This window comes from Mauremys reevesii, linkage group 11 (genome assembly GCF_016161935.1).
Source record: "Mauremys reevesii isolate NIE-2019 linkage group 11, ASM1616193v1, whole genome shotgun sequence".
In the NCBI taxonomy this organism is placed as follows: Eukaryota; Metazoa; Chordata; order Testudines; family Geoemydidae; genus Mauremys; species Mauremys reevesii.
In genome coordinates this window covers 27,435,527-27,457,251 of record NC_052633.1, presented here as the reverse complement: position 1 = coordinate 27,457,251, position 21,725 = coordinate 27,435,527, and the positions used below count along the sequence as shown (strand labels likewise).

Genomic DNA, 21,725 nt, shown 5'->3' with positions numbered 1-21,725 from the left:
CAGGTAAAGCAGAAAGAGGTGAAGTTACTAGTGAATTTTCTCAATCAAAAAGGCTTCAGATCACATCAAGAGAGTAGATTATACAGTTGCTCTATTTAGTATATATCAGGAGTAAAATCAATATGCAGTACAGTGTATTTGGCTTAAGTAACAGCTTAACTTTTTAACCTTTTATGAATGTTCACCAAACAGAGTCACACCCTTGAGTTGTATGACACTGGGACTATTTTATTGCTCCAGAAATCCCCATATCAATCCAATCCAATCCAATATAGCATTCACAAACCATGATGATCGATACTATTATCACGCAAGTCTCCAACCATTCGTTTATTGTAGACCTGCTGCGCAATCCGACCATATATAGCCCACCTCCTGGAGGTTGTATGGAATTATAGGGCTCTATGTAGGATGCTTCTGTTAAAAAAGAATTATTAAATCCTTATGCAGCATCTCACTTTTGAAGACTAGAGGGTAGACGCTTAGATTCCTATGGGAATGTCATATAAACTAATATAATAATAATGGGGAAAACAATATGGCAAGATATCCTCATAGGAAAATCAATAGTAAAGTTATATATAGTTATTAATAGAGAGATATAGAAGACATATAATTTCTCTGAAGAATTACCATTGCAATATGTATATTCTGCACAATACTGGAATATATCCCCAACGCTGTATATAAAACTCTGTAATGAATGGGCTATACGCAAAAATATAACACAAGAAAACACGATGCAGAGATCCATTCCCAACAGACCAAGAGAAGAAATTGATTTTAGGAAAAAAGAGAAGGCAAAATAATAAATTTAAATTCCATGTGGAGCTGGAGATGAGCTAATCAGAGGCTAATTACTGTTGCTGATATGTTAGTAGAAGAGACTTTTAAATAACCAGAAAGAGACTGCCCCCAGCAGAAAGGAACAATAAACAATATCATATGGTGTGGAAAAAAATCTGAATGGAATTTCAAGAAGGTCTTTGATTCCTCTGTATACAATTTCAGTGAACTCTTAAAGGTCTGATTATGTAGCTCAATGATTTGACTAAATACGTTATTGAAAAATAAAAGCCCTCTACATTTAAATTTAAAAAATTTATTTGCATGAAAAGAAAAGATGTTCTTCAGTTTTACTCTGATCATATTAACTTGGGCTTTCTTATTTTAAGCACCGGTCATGAACTTATTAGATAGTGGGCAGAAAGCCTTTTAACCTTGTTCCTCAAAGGTCAATATTATGGCTACAGGAATTTTAATTTGCAAAGAGGGTAATCTACTGTACAGGTTTGAATGAAGCAGCTATGCTGCTGCTTCTAGGGGAGAAAAACAAATCAATCATTCTGCTGTTAAAATTCAAAGCATGTGCTGGTTCAGTTTTCACCTCCTGAAACATGGTGGCTGCCCCTAGAACATTCAAGCCAGACGCACAGAAAACTTCCTGTCCTTTTCACCACTGTGCAGTCAAACTAGTCTTCTTATTTACACATATGGCCTGTGTTATATTGGAGCTCAAACTACATAATCAGAATGGTCCTGCCTGACCTCAATCCAGGAAGTCTCAGGACATGTAGTTTAACAAGTATTATACACCTTGAGCATTTAGTCTTTTATTTATTGAAGAGGGGAGGGCTAGTGCCACCCCCAGAGGCCCTAGATCTGCTGCTGTAGCAAATATATTCACTCTCTTGTCCTTTAGGAGGCAGGTTAAGTTAGACCCGAAAGGAGTGCAGTAGGCTCAGTGGCCACACTTAACAGGGCTGGAATTTTAACAGGGTTACTTATGGACATCTTCAATCACAGCTGAAACCAAACGTGACTTGGCCAGCTAGGGAGTTAGGGTTGCAGAACTCGTTTCCCTACAGCCTTTGCTCTTGGAGCTAATGGAGGCTATGTGCACAAGATAGGTTTCATCCAGTAAACAGGAGACAACAACTAGCAGAAAGCTCCTTTTCTTATGCTTAAAACTAGCACTTTCCTTTTCAGGCTAGTTTCAAAACCCTGAGGACTGCCTGACATATCACAGCTGACCCTGTTCACCCTAAACATACTTTTTTCTTCCCTTGCTTGTTGCTGCAGCTGATTGCCAGTTAGCAGCGTTGTTTCATAGGCCAGATTTCTGAAAGACTTTTGACCCCAGGGCTTTGCCTTTCTAAATCTTTATCCAAGTAGCCACAGTTTGCTTTCTTCAATGGAAACCAAACATTCCATAATCACGGGATCTGGGTTGTTAAAATGTTCTCAAATAGTATAAAATGACTCAAGAAACAAAGTTTCATCTGGCTTGATATTGGGGTGGGGGGAAGAAGTGTTGTCAACCAGAGGAACAGATGAGAAAGTTGGGAGACTTCCACAGCTGATTAAAGGCAAGTTCATTACTTGTTATTAAGTTAACATTGTTTTAACATGAACTCCACTTTTAATACTAGTAAATATCTGACCTCCAAAGAACAAGTTCTCTAGATGCTTATGCATTTGATTACAGACAGCTGTTAAGAGGTGATTAACACCTGAAACTCGCATTGGCTTTAATGGCATTTGCACATCTGCTCCCACTTACTGGGAGAAGCGCTCAGCACTTCTCAGGGACAAGCCCTGTGTGAGAAGAATGTCTGTTCTCCAGGATGGACAGCAGCAGCACTACAACCGTTTGCAGCCAGACCTAAACATTGCATTGAAAATTCCACACATATATTTCTGCCTAGTTACCTGTGCTATTGCAACTAATCACACGTGCCACTCAATACCTTAGAATTTTTTTCTTCATATAGGGCAAAGCTTTGTTATCTATGATACTCCTCTGTGGTAACTTGGCAAATGCTGTCTTTTAATGGCAACCACTTAAGTATATTGTTCTAACTTTTAAATCCACATATTATTCAAGTAGGGCTTGATCCTGTGAGGTGCTGAGCATCTTCATGGGCATTGAGGGTGCTCAGCACCTTGAAAGATCAAGCTGTTAATGATATATATATATAAAAATTACAGTTCATCTTAAGGGCCAGTTTCTGCCACCCTTTCTTACATTAAATAAGCACCTTATCTGACAAGTGGTCTTAGTGATTTCAGGGAGATTATTCACAGAGTAAGGTACTACTCAGTGTGAGTAGGGGGCAGCTTCGGGTAAAAAATGATTCAAGAGCAATTGATAAAATTGCCAATTATATATTGCACAATGAAATTTGAATATTTTCTGTTACCCGTAGGCCTATTCTAATCATCATGTAATCGTGCTCTAACACACAAGAAAGAGATACAATGCAGCAAATGGAAGTTTCCCAGCTGTTACCCCTTGATGCTTGTTTCTCAATCAGCAGTCTGTGTGGTTATCTTGAACAGTGTGACAAGTAATCTGTCTCTGCCCAGTTCCCAGATGATTGTAATGACCTTGTACTTGACTCTCTCTCTTGGCCTCTCAGCAAGGACTGCCATTTTCCAGACAGATATATCTCGGTGATTGTGCATATTTTCCCGTAGATTTAGAACATATTCTAGGAACAGGATCTTTTAAATTGTGCATGTTTCCTTCTCTTGTTAGCTAGCACAATGAAGCCATACTTGTCCTTTGATAGATACGGTAAGATGCCTGAGGTTCCTTTATTAATAGTTAATATTTAACACCCTTCATCCACAGAGCTTAAATTGCTTTACAAAGGTAGATAAGAATTATTAGAGAAAAGGAGATAATATTTAAATTAATTAAATTCTGAATTAAAATCTCAGCTGGGTCCCTCAGTCTTAACTAGATCTGCTGTTGTACACTGTAATCTCCTTAGGAAACCATCTCCATCGGCGTCTCATGCTGTGCTACGTGCATCAGCTCTTAAATAACCACCGAGTCCCATTTTACAGATAGGGAAACTGAGACACAAAGACTGAGAGGCTTGCACAAGGTCACATAGTGACTCAATGGTAGAGCTGAGGAGACAATCTTAGTCTGACTCCCAGATCAATCCAATAGACAAAAGCCCCGCTATATGCTGCCGCTTCCTTTCCTGCCTATGTAATACTGAGAAATGGTTAAAAAAAAAATGCAAAAGTTTATGTACCCAGGAATGTTTTCTATGGTAAGATTTATGTAATAATATAAAAGACATTTGCCAAAAATAGTTTCTGTGCTAATGAGTGTACTTCCACCCTGAAACAACCAATGTATCTGTTGCTAACTTTACCTTTTGATTTTGTAAATAGTCTGACTGCCTAGCACTCTGGCTGACACCAGAACCGAACTGAATGCATGAGTGATGGTAGATCATGCTTCACATCCTCATTGCTCATTATTGCCCACCCTGGATATATCTTGTTCCTTTCAGATGCCCTGGTGCAAATGTTTTCATGGTGCTGTGCTAGCAGTTAATGGTGCAAGGGGAACACGTGTATAAAACACTAAAAATACTTTACATTAACAAGAAAGCCTTTTTCTATCGTGTTACAGAATGACAACAGGCCAGCGGGCAATCTATGGCTGCATGGAGGGAATACAATGAGCAGGATAAATTAATGTACTGACCATATTCTCTAAGATGATGGTACTGGATATTACTGTCAAACAAACTGCTGCACTTTTACTTATATCTACAAATGAGCAATAAAGTAATGTGTTTTACCCACTATTAACTTGAAGTGATCTTTCTGGTGTGCATCCTTACCTGCTCGAACACCTTCATAGAAGTCATGGCCACTCTGAAAGACAAAGAAACATGTAAAACAATACATTCCATTTCACCCCCCTTTCACTGGGGGCTCCTTGCTTCTGCATCAAGTCCATGTTACCCAAGCCTCTACCCAACTCCACTTCCACTGCTCTCGTCTTGTTCTCTTACTCTTATTACACTCCTGTGGATGTTCTCCCCTAACTGCTCCCTTGTCTCTTCCCTCAATTCTGGCTTTTGCACCTTCTTTCATGCTACACCCTATGTTTGGAACAACCTTCTGAGTCCATCCACCAAGTGCTCTCCTCCCATCCAAAATCTTCCTACACTGATCCAGCTTACTAACATAGCTCCAAACCTGCTATCATTTGAACTGCTGTCCTGGGCACTGTGGTTGACTGAATTATGGTCAGATCATCCTTCCATGGCACATCTCATTGACATTGTATGGGAGTTCCACACAATGAGGCTTACAGGATTGGTATTTACACTGTAAACTCCTCAAGGCAGAGCCCTTGTCTTCATTTGTTTTGTGATGTACTGTGTATGCTTATCACACTTTTCAGTTAATAATTATGTTCTATCAAATCCTGATTGTGTTTTATTAGAAATGGCGTGACAAGACTCATTTGAGGAAAGGAGTGACGATATTTTCAGTATGAATGAGGCATGCCACGCATTTCCAAGGTCTATCTTAAACAAAACTATCAATTCAAAAATAGTATTTGTATATGTCATTTAATATTTTATATGACAAAAAGTGTCTAAATTAACAGAGCAGGCTTCCTGTCAGGAATCTTACAGGGTTTCATTCAGACAACGCTGCTGCTGCACCAGAACTACTTCACCAAGCTAAGTACTGTACACTACGTATTATTTAATTCTCCATACTGTAGCTTCACCATACTTTTCTTAGTAAACCACTGTCCCTTGTATAACCTTGTTTTGCTGGTTACCTTTCCTTCCAGTTGCACAAGCAGGCATACAAACGGAAACTGTCATTTTGAACAAAGATGCCACTAAGACACTGACAGTGATATATTTGTCAGCTATATTTGTTGGTATAATTAGTGTGGAATTGCAAAAGTGGGCAACCAGCTCATGATGTCTGGAAGGGGCAAATGTTTTCTACGTTTTTCTTACCATGCATGCCTGGCTCAGTCGGTATTCCATGGTTAGTACATCTTGCAAGTTCATGGAAGCTCCTTCTCGAAGCTGTCTCAAAGTCATTTTTAAGGATGTAGGTGACATTTTATTAATTGTCTGTGGAAGACATTAAACTTCATTTTTTTCTGTCTTAGATTTTTGGTTAAATAGTTTTCAAAAATGAAGACAAACGGTTATTTTATTACAGGTGTAATGATACAAAACAATACTTGGCAATACTCTAGCACTTCCATCCTCCCTAAGCTTACCTGCCCTCTCTACCTCTACGTAACTCTTACAAACCCACCTCTGCCATGCTGCTATACAAAATCATGTTAATTTGCCCAAAAAATCTCTCTTATTCCCCCTTCCCTAACCTTTTATCTATGGCACATAAAAATAGCACTGAAATACCATTGATTTCTAGCAGGCTTCCAAGTGGCTGTTCCTTAATCTTTTATTTTTCTCTTGTGCATTGTTTCTCAGTACTACAGCCCCTCTTTTCATGGAGAACAGAAGTCTATCCTGTGAAGACAGGGCTCGGGCACTAAACTGGCTACCCACTCCACACAGGGACCGATGTGCCCAGGCAGACCCTCACGGGAATCTGAGTTCTATGCAGGCACACATTCCACCCCCAAGGAGTAGTTTGCAGGACTGGGGCTCAAATCTAGACTGATTTGATTTGTCAGTGGACTTCTTGATTCATACTAGGGTACATGAGAGCAGAATTTGGCCTTTTATATCAGTTCAGTATGAACTATTACACATTTAAGAATTACAGGCACAAGTTACAAAAAGTTTTAAAACACCGATCATTATTTGCATCATCTGCAGCTACAAAAGATCTTGTAGGTAAGGTATGGATACAGTATTCAGGTTTCGTTTAGTGCAATGTTCAGAATAGTACGGGAATATGTAAGTTGGCCCAACATTTCAATTTAAAAAAATGCATTTCTATTTATACTTATTTGCAAAGACCAGATAATTGGTATGCACTCCTTCCACTAAAAAAAAATGATAGTGTCTTTTTAATTTAAATAAATAAACAAACAATTGCCAGAAGCCTATCACTCATGAGTAACTTTCAATTAAAAACAGACCATGTGCCAGATGAATGAAAAAACATAGTTAAGGAATTAGAACTGAGCTCCAAAAATGTCCTTGGGGAAAGGAATGTAAACAGGAGTTCTATTTTTTAATGATGACAAGTAGGTGATTAATAAGAACATAAGAACGGCCATTCTGGGTCAGACCAAAGGTCCATCTAACCCAGTATCCTGTCTTCCAACAGTGGCCAATGCCAGGTGCTTCAGAGGGAATGAAAAGAACAGGTAATCATCAAGTGATCCATATTCTGTTGCCCATTCCCAGCTTCTGGCAAACAGAGGCTAGCGACACCATCCCTGCTCATCCTGGCAAATAGCCAGTGATGGACCTATCCTCCATGAATTTATCTAGCTCTTTTTTGAACCCTGTTATAGTCTTGGCCTTCACAACATATTCTGGCAAAGAGTTCCACAGGTTGACTGTATTTTTTAAAATCTTAAAACTTAAGGATTTTATGTAAGCATGAATAAATGATCCACACCATTCATACCACAATAATATGCTCTGATTTATAAAAGATTGTTCATTACTACAATGGGAAGTGGCAGATGGTAAGATTTACCTATTCATATTATCAGGGAGGATATTAAGCTCTTAACCCACAGACAGAAATAGCAGATTTCCAGTCATTAACACCAAGAAATTTTCTGCTCCTCACTGCTCTGATTTCTCATTCTCTCTCCCTCCAGATGACAGCTCCTAGAAAGTAATACCCTTGTTTGTCTGTTTACTTATGTCTACTAACTCAACTGCTGTGGAAGGTAGATTCTAGTAACTAGTGATTCACAGTTCTGCATGTAACCAGCCGCTGGTTTGAAAGTCAAGCTCCGGGAAATGGTTTGGAAAAAAATACATCCTGGCTTGATCTGATAACTTCCATAATTCCATTAATTATCACAGACCCATAGCTGCTTTTTTGTACTTTAGCTCCTCTACCTCCCTCCCTCCCCTACCCCGACCGCAATTTGCTGCTCTTCAGATCTGTTCAGTGATTCCTAATAAAGCTGCCTTAATTTCCCTTAATTTCCTTTTCTCTTCCTGGCCTCATTTCCACATAGGGCCCTTTACCCCTTTGCTCAGTGGCCAACTCTTGTGTGATCTGGAAATCTTTGCTGGGACCAGACCAGATGTTATATTCAAAATTCTGGGCACTACGAGTGTCCCTGGGTGAAATATGCACAGTGCATTGTGGGGCACCACTGATCAAGGGAAGCACTGAAGCAGGAAAGATTTGAAAACAGCAGTTTACTAAGCTAATGCACACAGAGGCTGCCAAAGAGGTTGGAGGTGGAGGGAGCATTGCTATAAATCGTGTAGCAAATAGAGGAAAGGGAAAGAAAAAGGAGAACAAAAGGTGGGTGTAATGCAGAAAAAAATGAGTCACCAATGTATCTATAAGTGAACTGATAGTATAAGAGGAAGATCAGATCTGAGGAACAAGATCGAAGAGGAACAGATTGCATTAGGAGGGAGAAATATGGGATGTTGATAAGATCTTATGAAGGGTGTTGCCACCCATTCCATTTTTCATGGGATCATCTTTATTTCAGTGTAGCGGTCCTACATACTGCAAGTTGGATTTGCAACACCATTAATCATCAGAACTTTATCATCGTACGGTGAGGAAAGTAAGTGTAAGGAATGGAGTCCTCCCAGAAATAACAGCTGCAATAGCAGAATTGCTCCCTTTCAGTCACAAAATATAGGCTGCTAAGAAAGTTTCTCATAGCATCCAGTTTCAGGTTTTCTGGGAAGAAGAGGGTTGTTTGTTTGTTTGTTTGAGATGGGCGACAGAAGTAACCCTTTCCCCTCAACCGTACGGGAGAAAGAAACAAAAGGGTTAGTTAGAGAGATGAAGAGTTAATTATGTCCTGCAGGGGGAATTGGGACTGAAAAACCTACTATATTAAGAGAAAGAGGCGACAAAGCTGGGATGTACAAAGGAACTTAGGCATTGCAACACTGAGGGTCACAGTGCCTAGGAAGTCACTGGAATAACACTGAAATTCACAAGGCTAAATTAGGCGCTTAGGCTCCCCAGACAATGAATGGGGAGAGACAGGCACCCTAGAATGCAATCCACAAAGCCAGCACACTAGGTGAGGCTCTGCCTAAGCTAGCCTACGAGAAGAGTGCGCGCTCCGCCCTGCCCCGATCTCAGAGAGCTGCTGAAGTTCAGGCTGCAGGGAGGTGCCTATGTCGTCTCAGAGATCCACAAATGGGAACCTGCTGCCTGGAGTCAGGCACCTAAGTTGTGTTTGAGCAAGAGAGTTAGGCGCCTGCCTCACTACACATAAAACAACCAGAGAAGGTGGTGGTGCGGCTGCTGCCACCACCTTATAATTTTTAGCCTCCTCTGGAAGAGAAGGAAATTGACCTGGGTCTCTCACTTCCCACGCAAGTGCTCTAATCACTTGGCTAAAAGTTGAGAGACAGCACCCGCCCCCCACATCAATTCTGAATGGACCTGATATGGTAGGCATGTTCAGAGGCCCCTACAAGATTGGGCTCCACAGGCAACTCAGGTGGCTAAATGCCTGTCTGCTCCTGGTTTGTGAATCACTCTGGGGCTTAGGCAGGAGATAGGTGTCCAGATACTTACAGGGGGGGCAACAGTGCATGTGCTCAGAGGCAGAAACATGGGTGCTGAGGGAACTTTTATTCTGAAAAACTTAGGCACTGAGTTTAGGCATCTACAGGGCTTGGCAGAAGTTTTGGATCACAGTGGAGCCAAAACTTGGATTGAGGTGTCTAAACCTGATACTTAAGCACCTAAATCTGGGTAGTAGGGCCTAAGTACTTTTGTGAATCCCACCCAAAGTGTTTTATTAATCTGAGGTTTCCCCTGTTAACTCATTTTAAGTTTAATTGAGCTCAAGGAATCAAGGTTACTCTCGCCTGTATGAATGAGTCATATGTGGCGGGTTTTTTCTTCAAACTATTCAACTTTTTTCAAGCTCTTTCTCCTCCCAAATAGCTAAAGTAGTAAACTCCATACTGCTGTATCAGGAAAACATAATCTTTGCTGGATTTCTAAACTTAAAAAGGAAAATACTGGTGTCTAATGTGGCACTTCCCCTTAGAATAGAGAGGAGACACTCGTTACTGGGTTGCTAAAAGAGAGACCAGTCACCTCGATTAATCTGAGATGAATTCATAAGGTTTCTGTTGGTTGAATTAAGAATGATAAAAAAACAAAACAAAAAGGAAAACGCTGCCCTATCCAGCAGAGTCAAGGAAAACAATTTAAAGGGAATTTTTCTGTTGGCACATCAGAAATTGCTCATCTGAAAGGCTGATGGGAACTCTGATCATTCAGGTGCAATAAGCTTCGAGTTTTGGGGAGGGCTGTCCGTGTTTCCTTTGCTGCTTTTATTATTAGCTTGTTACTGTAATCCAATAGGATCTTGTGATGGCGTATAGCCTCAATCCTGGGTCTGAAAGGCCAGTTAACCCATCTGGCTGCACCTGCAGGGTGGGCCAGGCACTGGGTGGTGACTATAAAGGAAGCACAGATGAGGGAGAGTTGGAAAGAATACTTCAGTGCCTTGTTTGGTGTGAGAGAGCGGAGGGACTGGGTGGGTTGCAGAGGAAGTTTATGGGGAGAGTTGGCTCCGGAATCCTCTCCTGAGTAACAAAATCTAAGAAGAGGAAGCAGAGATACAGAGAAGCCAGTGGGATACAGCAAGCTCTGGTGGTGAACCCTGATAATGGGGCAGGACCTGGACTTCCAAGGAGAAAGCCCTGGATGGTGGTCAGTTGAGGAATGGAGATGGATCAAAGGTCAAGTCTGAGGAGGGGAGAAGTGGGTTATGTTTGTTCTATTGGTTTAGGACAGAGGCGGGCAAACTATGGCCTGCGGGACTGTCCTGCCCAGCCCTTGAGCTCCTGGCCAGGGAGACCAGCCCCTGCGTTTCTCCCCCTCCCCGCAGTCATGCTGCCATGCGGGCAGCACTCTGCGTGGCGGGGCTGTGAGCAGCGCGGCAGCGAGTCTGGCTCTGGCCGGGTGGTGCAGCAGCCAGACATGCTGATCTGACCTGCATGGTAAAGGAGCTGGGGCTGGGGGGTTGGATAAGAGGCAGGGGTGGGGGCAGTCAGGGGACCGGAAGCCGGGGCAGGTGTAGGGGGTGGAGGTTCTGGAGGGTTGGCGGGATGGGGTGTGAGGCTGGATAAGTATGGGAGGCCTGGGGGGCCTGTCAGGGGGCAGGGGTGTGGATAGGGGTCAGGGGATGGGGTCAGGGGATGGGGAACAGGGCGGGTTGGATAGATGTGGCGTCCTGGGGGCCCTGTCAAGGGGTGGGGGTGTGGATAGGGGTCAGAGCAGTCAGGGGATTGGGAGTTGGGGGGGGGGTCCTGGGAGGGGGTGGTTAGGGGACAAGGAGCAGGGAGGGGTTGGATGGGTCAGAGGTTCTGAGGGGGGCAGTCAAGGGGCTGGAAGTGGGAGGGGTCAGATAGGTGGCAGGTACCAGGCTGTTTGGGGAGGCACAACCTTCCCTACCTGGCCCTCCATACAGTTTTGCAACCCCAATGTGGCCCTCAGGCCAAAAAGTTTCTGAACTTTCACAAGTTGGTGTTTGTCTCCCAACTTGATTTTAAAATAAAGCAATCACCCTAATTTTGACAAGGGGTCTCACAGCCTGTAAGACAAGTTTATAGGACACTAAAGTGTTTCAAAATGTCTTTTAGAGGAGCAATGTTGGTCGTGAGGTATTGCTACAATGCAATACCACTTCATGAATGTCGTGACAACACAACACCATTCTCTCATATGCTGAGGTAAGTTTGTCCAGAAGGACATTTTAAAAAATGTCATCAATTAGCTACAATCAAATGACAGCTCTGACAGTTTTCAGGTTTTGTCATCAGTTCTTGATATTGTAGCTCAGTTGCATAGTGGCCTCATTAAGAGTGCCCATTCGACCATATTCTGATTCAGGAAAGCAGCAATACTGTATGTCAGGATTGCACTGGCAAGAGCTGGACAGCCAGCAGAGCAACTGCCTGCAGTATACCTGGATCATTGCCAGTGCTATTGGTTCCACTTTATTAACACTAAAATAACTTGCATATCAAAGGCCTAATACTTCCAGAATAATATATTCTGCGTTTGATTTTCAATAATGCCTATGGAATAACCATACCCTGTCCATGATACATTATATACATTAATAGATTCTAAGGCCAGAAGGGACCACGGTGATCACATAATCTGACCTGCTGTACAACACGGGCTATAGAACTCACCCAAAATTATTCCGAGAGCATCTCTCTTAGAAAAACATCCAATCTTGATTTTAAAATGGTCACTGATGGAGAATCCACCACAACCCTTATTGTTCCAATGGTTAATTACTCCCACCATTAAAAATTTGTGGGAGTTCTATGGCCTTCAATGTGTGAATAATTTTAATCGTATGTTTGCTAGATTAAAGAGACTATTATCAAATATTTGTTCTCCATGAAGGTACTTACAGACTGTGATCAAGTCACCCTTTAGCCTTCTCTATATTAAGCTAATAGACTGAGTTCCTTGAGTCTATCTCTGTAAAGCAGGGTTTCTAATCCTTTAATCATTCTCTTGGCTCTTCTCTGAACCCTCTCCAATTTTTCAGTATCCTTCTTGAATTGTGGACACCAGCACTGGACAGAGTATTCCAGTAGTGCCCAATACAACGGTAAAATAACCTGTAGTTCTACTTGAGATCTCCCTGTTTATGCATCCAAAGATTGCATTAATCTGTCAGACCAGACTATCATGATGGTCCCTTCTGGCCTTAAAGTCTATGAGAATCTTTGTCAAGGAGGAAAGCTTTCATTTTAAAAGGATAGAACAGCTTAAAGGTTCTGCTCTGCCTCCTCTCTTCCTCTCCTGCTGCTTTCTCTCTTCCTCTCTGCTGTGTCTGTCCATCTGTCAATGCTCCTTCCCTATCCCAGCAGTCACAGGGGCAGGCTGGAAAGAGAAGGTGGTGGTGCTGGGGCTGCTGCTCTTCCTCCTCACCCTGCAGGCAGGTAGCCATAACATTGTGCTCAGAGGTCACATTCAGCTGACTATCCACCATGACCTCCAAATCTTTTTCAGAGTCACTGTTTCCCAAGATAGTCACTCATCCTGTAAATACGGCCTACATTCTTTGCTCCTAGATGTACATTTACATTTGGCTGTATTAAAATGCATTTTGTTGGCTTGTCTCCAGCTTAAAGTGATCCAGGTTACTCTGTAGCACTGACCCGTCCTCTTCCTTATTTACCACTTTAATTTACCAATATACAAACAACACAAACACAAAATTTGTATTTATTCCTGTATACACTGAACAAATTAAAGTTTATCTAAGCTATCTGTAATATGCCACTATAGTATCTAGACACTAGCGGTGAAATCCTGGTCCTACTCAAACAGATGGCAAAGCCCCATGGTCTTCAATAGGACCAGGATTTCATGCAGTGTATCAGAATCTCAGTATTTGGGGTGAAATTCTGGCCCTATTGAACTCAGTGGTGAGATTACTACTGAATTCAAGGGGTCCAGGATTTTGCCCACTAAAACAATTTACAGACCTTTAGCCAATCCTCCTGACTCTTCCTATATAAGAAATCTATCAACCAAAGGTTAGTCTAAAAAACCCATCTCTCAAAGCTTGTTTACAAGAACTATTAGATGATGGCAAATTGGAGTGTGAATCTACCTGTGTTAGCCTTCTGCATCTAACTGTCTGTGTGCACCCTGCTGATGCATGTTAGCAATTCATTAATGTGCTTTGAGCTAGTCGTGTTTCAAAGGGACAGTTAGACAATGCTGGCACAAGAATAAATGCATATAAACTAGCCATCAACAAGTTTAGGCTTCAAATTAAACTAAGATTTCTAACAATCAAGGGAGTGAAGCTCTGAAACAGCCTTCCAAGGGGAGCAGTGGTTTCAAGACTGAGCTTGATAGGTTTTATGAAGGGGATGTTATGATGAGGTTGTCTAGAATTGCATATAGCCTGCTATTAGCAAATCTCTCCAATGGCCTGGAAATTGGACACTAGAGGGGAGGGTTCTGAGTTACTGCAGAGAATTCTTTCCCAGGTGTCTGGCTGCTGGGTCTCGCCCATGTGCTCAGTGTCTAACCTATTGACCTGGGGGAGAAATCTATCCCAACCACAAATACGGCAAAGTGGCAGAGTCACTGGGGGGGTTTCACCTTCCTGTGCAACATGGACCATGGGTCACATATTGATTTGAACTACAGTAAATAGTGGATTCTCAGCCAGAGGTTATGGGGCCTATTGTAGGAATGAGTGGGTGAAGTTCTGTGGCCTGTGATGTGCAAGGTTGTCAGACCAGACTATCATGATGGTCCCTTCTGGCCTTAAAGTCTATGAGAATCTTTGTCAAGGAGGAAAGCTTTCATTTTAAAAGGATAGAACAGCTTAAAGGTTCTGCTGCTCCTCTTCCTCTCCTGTGCTGCTCTTCCTCCTTGAACTCTGCCCTGTCTGTCCATCTGTCAATGCTCCTTCTCCCACCTATTCAGCAGTCACAGGCTGCAGGGGAGAAAGAATTGGTGGTGCTGAGGCTGCACCTCCTTTTTCCACCCTGCAGAAGGGCACTGCAAGTGGGCAGAATGGCTTCCTGTTCTAGGTCCTTAACTGCTCCACTCCGCAGCCAGTGCCTGGAGAAGGAGGAAACGCAAAGTGCCAGAAGGTAGGTAAGTGGGTGCCTATAACAATCCAGGAGAGGGGAGGGGGAGTACTGACCTGGAAGCAGTGTAAGAGGAAGCCATGGAAGGGAGGGGGAAGGACAGAGCATGCACACGTGCAGAAACGTAACCACTACTGTTAAGCGTCAAGACAAATAAATGTACTGATAATTTCATACCCATCACCCTACCCCCCAAATGCAGACGCAAACCTTGTGAGTGCATGGTGCATGGTTTGTGTGTAGTCAAAAGGACAAGTGGTGGATGCATGGCCGTCTGTGTGGGTTGGGTGGGTGGGTGCAAACGTGTGTTGAGAGGTGTGCGTGTAACAGTGGCTGAGGCAGGGGGTGACTATCAGTGTTTCAGTGGCAGAATGAGTGAATGGTGCAGGCAGATGAAGAGACATGTAAGTGTCTACAAGTATCGAGGGGGAGGTTGCAAGGGACAGAGCAGGAAAGAAAGAGAAAGGATGGAAGAACATGGAGAAAAAAACCCAGGGGAGGTAAGGAACATTAGGGAAAGAAAAGGAGACAGGGGAAAAAAAAGGAGAAGGAAAAAATAGTCTGAAGTGAAATTTAATATTGAAAAAGGCAGAGGACAACTAATTCTAGAAGCTAAAGAAGGATAAAGGAAAGAGAAGGAATTCCAGAAGAAAGGGATATCATTAGGTCAGATTCTGACTCATGCTTTGCCCCCTTAGAGAAAGACAACCTCCAAGCTGGCTTAACCAGGTTCCTGGGGCTGCCGCCAGCTTGGGGAACCGTCTAGGTGGTGTAGGGCCAACTTAGCTGGGCGTATGCCACCCCTTCTGAGCCCCGACTAAGGCATGGCCAGGGCAACAGAAGTGCACCCAGGGAACTGGAATGGCCCTTGGCCAGCTGGGCAAAACTACCAGAGAAGGAGCCAAACATCTGGCCCCCATGCCCAGTGTCCTCTTCACTTTTCTGCTTCTAATATATAAAAATGCTATTCTGGGTTAGGAGATTTTTATGGCTCCCTCTATACCTTGTAAAATTAGTTACTTGGGGCCTAATCCAATACCCACTGAAGTCAATTAAGGCATGCAGATATACAGGTGGAGTGATACAAAAAGCTGTGTCAATAGATATTTTTATAATTGCCTAAAACACTTGAAAAAAGTTTCCTATAACATGTAGCACATACAGAATACTTAATATGATGAGGTAGGGTGATGTAAAGGTTTCATCAACAGTCATTTGGGATGACCGTCGTAACTCACTCATAAGTAATGTGGTCATCCTAAATTCAGGCTAGTAAACCTTTTAGATCACACCATCATATACTCCCTATTTAGATTATGTAAACTCTCCTGTAAGTTAATGCCCAGCAGGTTTTTGGTCTATGCATTTGCACCTACTGTAAACTACTTCAACAATTCTGATCCAGACTGGATCAGCTATGGTGGAGGGAGAGGGAGAGGGAGAGAGAGACTGATTTTCACACACAAATAACTATAATCAGCTATGCTTTCCTGACTTGTCTGCTGTCTTCAGCTGAGTTTTTTGTAAAAACATTAATTACACAACTTAAGCACAGAAATATCTGCTAAACTTAATACAGATTTTTTTTTTTACTAAAAAACGTCAAACCTGGTTTTGCACCTTTTAAAAAATACATACAGTTTAGGTCAACAATCACATTATTAAATTATTATGAAATATTATACAGCTCTTATAAACTATACTGCTCTTTGTACCAGGAACACTGCCTTATCTCACTAGATGTTACCCTGTGTTCATATCCTGAATATAAGGTTTCAGCTTTTTTGACTATTTTTGAAGACCACTTGAGCCAATTTCCAGCCTAAAAGAGAAATAAGTTTGAGCTACCAATTTAGATCCAGTAAGCATAAGAGTCATAATGATTAAATGTCTTTTAGGCACAAATTTTCAATTAAATAACTATGCTGTTCTGTAGTATTTAACAAAACCATGTACTGTATAGAGTCAAAATTTCTGAATAGCGAAGATGAAAATGACTGACACTTATGTAGTCCTTTCACCTAAAGAATTCCAAAGCATTTTACAAACTATGGTACTGTGATAGGGTATCTATCCCACACTGGCACTAAGAGGCTTAATGAGAGCTTCAGAACTCAATTAACCTACCTGTTGGCACTTGAACAGGTGTTAAGAAGGTTGGTTAGAAGGCTCACCTGGAAAGGAGTCAAGTTTCCTTAAAAAGACAGAATGGTCAGCTAGTGATAGACCCAGAAAAGATGAGGCTGGGAGCTCCTGCACTGTGGGAATGGTTTGATAGAAGTAAGAAGCAGAGTATCTGAGAAGCCTCCAGAAGGACTCGCATTCAAGCCTGGGTAGGGTGGAAGTGGTTTAAGTTTGTACTTTTAGTTTGGGACTTGTTGGAGATCTCCAGGGAAGAATCCTGTAAGTTATGAAGTATGAAACCTCTGAGGGTATATCTACACTGAAATTAGACACCCGTGGCTACCTCAGCCTGTCAACAGGCCTTTCTTACAGCGCCTTCCCACGCCAGCTGACTTGAGCTTGGGCTGCAGCAGGGCTGTTTAATTGCAGTGTAGACTTCTGGGCTCAGGCTGCAGCCTGAGCTCTAGGACCCCCCACCCCAGGTCCGAGAGCCTGGGCTCCAGCCTGAGCCTGGAAGTCTACACTGCAGTTAAATAACCTTACCGTCCAAGCCCTGCGAGCCCAAGTCAGCTGGCACAGGCCAGCACTGGGTATCTAATTGCAGTGTAGACATACTCTGAGAGTCTGAGAAAAATACAGGTACACAGTGGGCCCAAGAAGGAGCTGTAGGAAAGGCCTGTTGACAGGCTGAGGTAGGAAGACCTTCAGGGAAGGTAGCACAGGATGGGTTTGAATAGATAAACCTTGTCTTTTCACTATAGGGTCCCTGGGCTGACACCCAGAGAAGTGGGAGGGCCTACATTCCCCTACCAGTCACCAGTGAAGGTGGAGTGAACTTCCTCCTTGTATAAGGGGATGAGGACTCGTGAAAGCCCTGGGGACAAGAAGATGTAAGGACCCTGGGACCCAGGGTCAAGGGCTGAAAACCTGATGAAAAGTTGCTAGACTTTGTTACCCTGGAAGGGGTGGAACTATAATGTGACCTGGCTGGAGGGCCAAGTCATGAGAAGAGAGACCCGCACAGGCCCAGACTGAACATCGGCAGGAGGCACACCAGGCTACAGCGGAAAGAGCGGCTACACCACACGCAGCCAAGAGGGGAGCACACCAGCAGTGACTCCACCTTTCCACAGGTAGCAGTTCTGCAAACACTTAACACAAGTAAAGTTACCCATGTGCATAAGTGCTTGCAACACAAGGCTCTATTTTATATCATCTGTACAGCCCAACATATGGTTCACAACACTAGACATAAGAGTTTAGGTCAGGAAGTGAAAGAGTAGCATATCCTAATGACACTAAAAGGCAATCTGAGCTATGCAGAACTGATTACCCAAACTGGAATCTGGCCAGAATACTGGGGTTATGATATTGCCTGGTATTTAAGTGTGTGTGCTTTTAACAAGCAAAATGTAAATGAACATCTTCTAAAGCTAATACCTGAATATTTTTTTTAATAAGGGACTGAGAATCATTTCTGCAGACTAGAAATGAAGTAGGAATTTTGAGAAGCCAGCTCAGGAGAATGCATCATTGCATCAGCTTTCCAACCACTGTCCCAGCAGCTGACATGTCTGTTGTTCTTCCTTTTGTTTGGCTCGTCTTACCTTTCTAACCTGCCTTTTACTGGTTACCAGGTAACTATGGCTGAATTGCTGTGAATGTATATTGAGATGTGATTGCTGTCTTAGTTTTTGTTTTTAAAGTATGGTTTCTCACTGTCCCACTTCCAGTATTTTAAAGGAGGAAGGAAAACAACAATTATTGAAACTTTAAAGTTTTCACAGAACTCATTAACAAGCTAGGGTGACCAGATGAGATGAAGAAAATATCAGGGGGAAGGGAGGAGCCAGCGGAGCAAGGAGAAGAAAAAAAAAATGTGCTGCCGGCAGAGCAAGAAAAACAACAACAACAAAAAAACAGTGCTGCCGGCAGAGTGAAATATCCGGACAAATTGTGTCCTGACCGATCTTTGGTCAGGATGTGGGACAACCACCCAAATATCAGGACACTCCCTATAACAAGCAGCCAAGAGGGGGCACCAGCGTAAAAAGATTACATACAAATGGGATTCAATTTGCCAAAAGTAATTAATATATCAAGTAAACTAGAGGCGGCTATTGCTGTTGGTAACAATTTCACTCTAAAACCTTTCGCCGCTTAACCCTGTAGACAAGCTTTCTGTTCTTCAACAACATGGTAGTGGCAACATAATTTTCTCCACAATACATCACCACTGTGCCACCATTCTGACCTAGAGATATAACCCTTCTTGAGAAAAAATGATCAAATGCACGTTCAATCCTTGGCCTCTGAGTTAAACCTGCCAGTTAAGGTACCAGTTAATGGCAACAGCAATGGTATTTTTGTAAGATGTCTATAATAACTTAGAAATTGACTCATTTCACGCAGGCCACCAAATAGCCATCAGATGTTAATGACTTTGTTTTGTTCATAATTTCCCTGGGCTGGATTTGAATGACTCTATATCTTATTACCAATTCCCTGAGCTATTCAGTCTTTCAAAATCTTTTATTTCTGACCCAGGAGTGACACTGGACTCTACTGCCTGTAACCTCAGAAGCTCCAAGGCCAGTCATGTTAACAAGAGGCTTTCATACTGGAGTTAGTCTAAAACAGAGGCGATCACATATTTCAGTTAAAAAAAAAAATGGGTAACTAACTATATGTAAACCCATAGCAGTGGAAAATAAATGGCAGAATGCATGGGATGCCTCCTTAAACATCTAAGCAGCACACTAGTTAGTTGAATTCAAAATGGGTTCAGATAATTTACACTGGATTCAGTCTACAGCCAGGAACTTCTAAACATCAGGAATGTTTTTCAAAAGTATTAAATTAATGTTTTTTGTGAATCATCTCATCATTCTTCCTTTTGCAACAAATAATGTTTATACTATAATTCTCTTACATCTTTGAATTTTGCAGTTAAAGTGACACCACAATTGGAAATCTAGTCAATTTAACCCCCCAAAAAAGGTTAAAAGTAGTTTCAGGTATTATTATTCAGGGAATGCTTGGGGTCTTATAATCATTTTCCTATTGTTAAAAATGTATGTTGTTCCTGTGGCTGTGTGAAAAACTGACAAAAGCAAAAGGGGAAACAAAGGCCCTGATCCTCTGGACACTTACTAGTGGGCATAGGGTTTCTACTGTAATCCAATTGAAATAAAGGGATTATTCACAGTAATAAACACTAAATCTTATAAAGTATTTGCAGGATTCATAGGTTTCAAGGCCAGAAGGGACCATCATAATCACCTACTCTGAACTGCTGTATAACACAGGCTATAGACCATCACCCCATAACTAGTGTATCAAGCCCGAGGAACAAGAATCAGCCATTAACCAATCATAGAGGGGAAACAGTATCATCTACTATATATCAAGTGCTATTAAATGCATAAACAAATTGAAGAAACAGAGGGAAAATTTCTATTTAAAGGCACAGGGTCTTTGTTTACTCATACATAGGCTCTTTTTGAAGACAGCTGATGCTGTATCAGTTAACTTCAAAAATGTGAAACACATGTAATCTCCACAACCATAAGGACTGAGAACTTACATTTTGGTTTTAAATAGGTCAGATTGTGCAGCAAGGGGGTGAATTCTGCAGCAAATCTGGTAGTTATGGGATCGTGGAATATATAGGGCCTGGATAGTGACTATATGCCAATAAGAAAGCACTTCTAGTCTTTATAATGTGAACTGTATTTTGAACACAGAAAATGTTGTAACGTCCTTAATACACTATGTTCTCTATCAAACAATTCCACTAGATTTCATTATTTTATAGTGCCATAACTATACACTTAGAAAAAGCCATGGTTAAATAATCCTTGATGGTCTGTCAGCCTCCATAAAAGTTAATTTTATCATCAAGTTAAACATAGTTCTACAATGATATTGTAAAAGGGGTTTAAAATATCCTATTGCAGTTCAACAGATTATAAATACAACTGAGTGGGTTGATCTATTTTAGATATCTATTTTATATAGCCCCACCACCATAGTATCTGAGCGCCTCATAATCTTTACTGTAGTTCTCCTCACAACATCCCTGAGAGATAGGGGAAAATCTATTATGTTCCTCATTTTACAGATGGGGAAATGAGGCCTAGGGAGACAGGAAGTCTGTGGTGCAGCAGGGAACTGAACCCCCATCTCCTGAGTCCCAGCTACTGCCCTAACCATTAGACCAACAATCCTCCTTGATAGGAGCCACATAAAAGTGAAATATTAAGTTTCCCCTTTTGTTTAATGTTGTGTAGTAAAATAGATTAAACTTTTTCTTTTAAATACTGAGCATAACGCTTGCTATGCAGGTGGCTTCTAAAATTCCCTTTTCAGAGAGATGTTTCTTTTAATTCACATTTTTCTGTGAAGAAGATTATATTGACAATCTGTGAGGATGCAAAAATATTACTATGGTCAACATTTTGACTGACCACAAAAACCCTAGATTGGCCAAATGCTTATTGGTTACAACCTGTGAGGCTGCTAAAAGATAATTTATAGATTCCAAGGCCAGAAGGGACCAGTGTGATCTTCTAGTCTGACCTCAGTGATTACAGACAATTACATCTGTGTTACCTCAGGTACATTCTTTGATAATTTTAAGACATTTATTTCCAGTCTGCTAGGAGAGTTAATGATACTGTTATAATATATCTTATATACTGTAGGTTCAAGGGAGGGTCAGAAGAATATGTTATATATTTGTACAAGAGCAGCATTTCTGCCCTTAGCTATAATCCTGCATTAGTATCAAAGTTTTCCTTGAGAAATGCCTGAGTTCTACCCAATATTAAGCAATATTTGAATAGACCCTGGAACAGTTTTTTCCACAGGTCAGCAAAGTAAATCCACTTTGAGAGTAATAAAGGAAGGAAAATTCAAAGATTCCATATGACTAAATAAATACATGACTAGAGATTACTTTTTTTTCTGAGTACTGGAGTCTGAAGTGAGCCACTGAATTAATTT

At 41.7% G+C, this 21,725-nt stretch overlaps 1 protein-coding gene and 1 long non-coding RNA gene across 2 annotated transcripts in view; one reads left to right on the top strand and one right to left on the bottom strand.

Annotated features, from left to right (window-relative positions):
- The window catches only part of HIBCH (3-hydroxyisobutyryl-CoA hydrolase), a 93,495-nt gene that overhangs the window by 3,257 nt on the left and 68,513 nt on the right, over positions 1-21,725 (bottom strand). Inside the window, exons 12-13 of the mRNA XM_039493714.1 lie at positions 5,799-5,918; positions 4,653-4,686 (exon numbers count right to left, since the gene is read on the bottom strand). Of these exons, the coding sequence (XP_039349648.1) occupies positions 4,653-4,686; positions 5,799-5,918 (154 nt within the window). The remainder of the gene's footprint in view (positions 1-4,652; positions 4,687-5,798; positions 5,919-21,725) is intronic.
- Positions 10,481-19,743, top strand: LOC120374300. Its single transcript, XR_005585993.1, has 5 exons — positions 10,481-10,665; positions 11,598-11,687; positions 17,480-17,851; positions 18,180-18,355; positions 18,452-19,743. It is a non-coding gene; the product is annotated as an uncharacterized LOC120374300 (long non-coding RNA).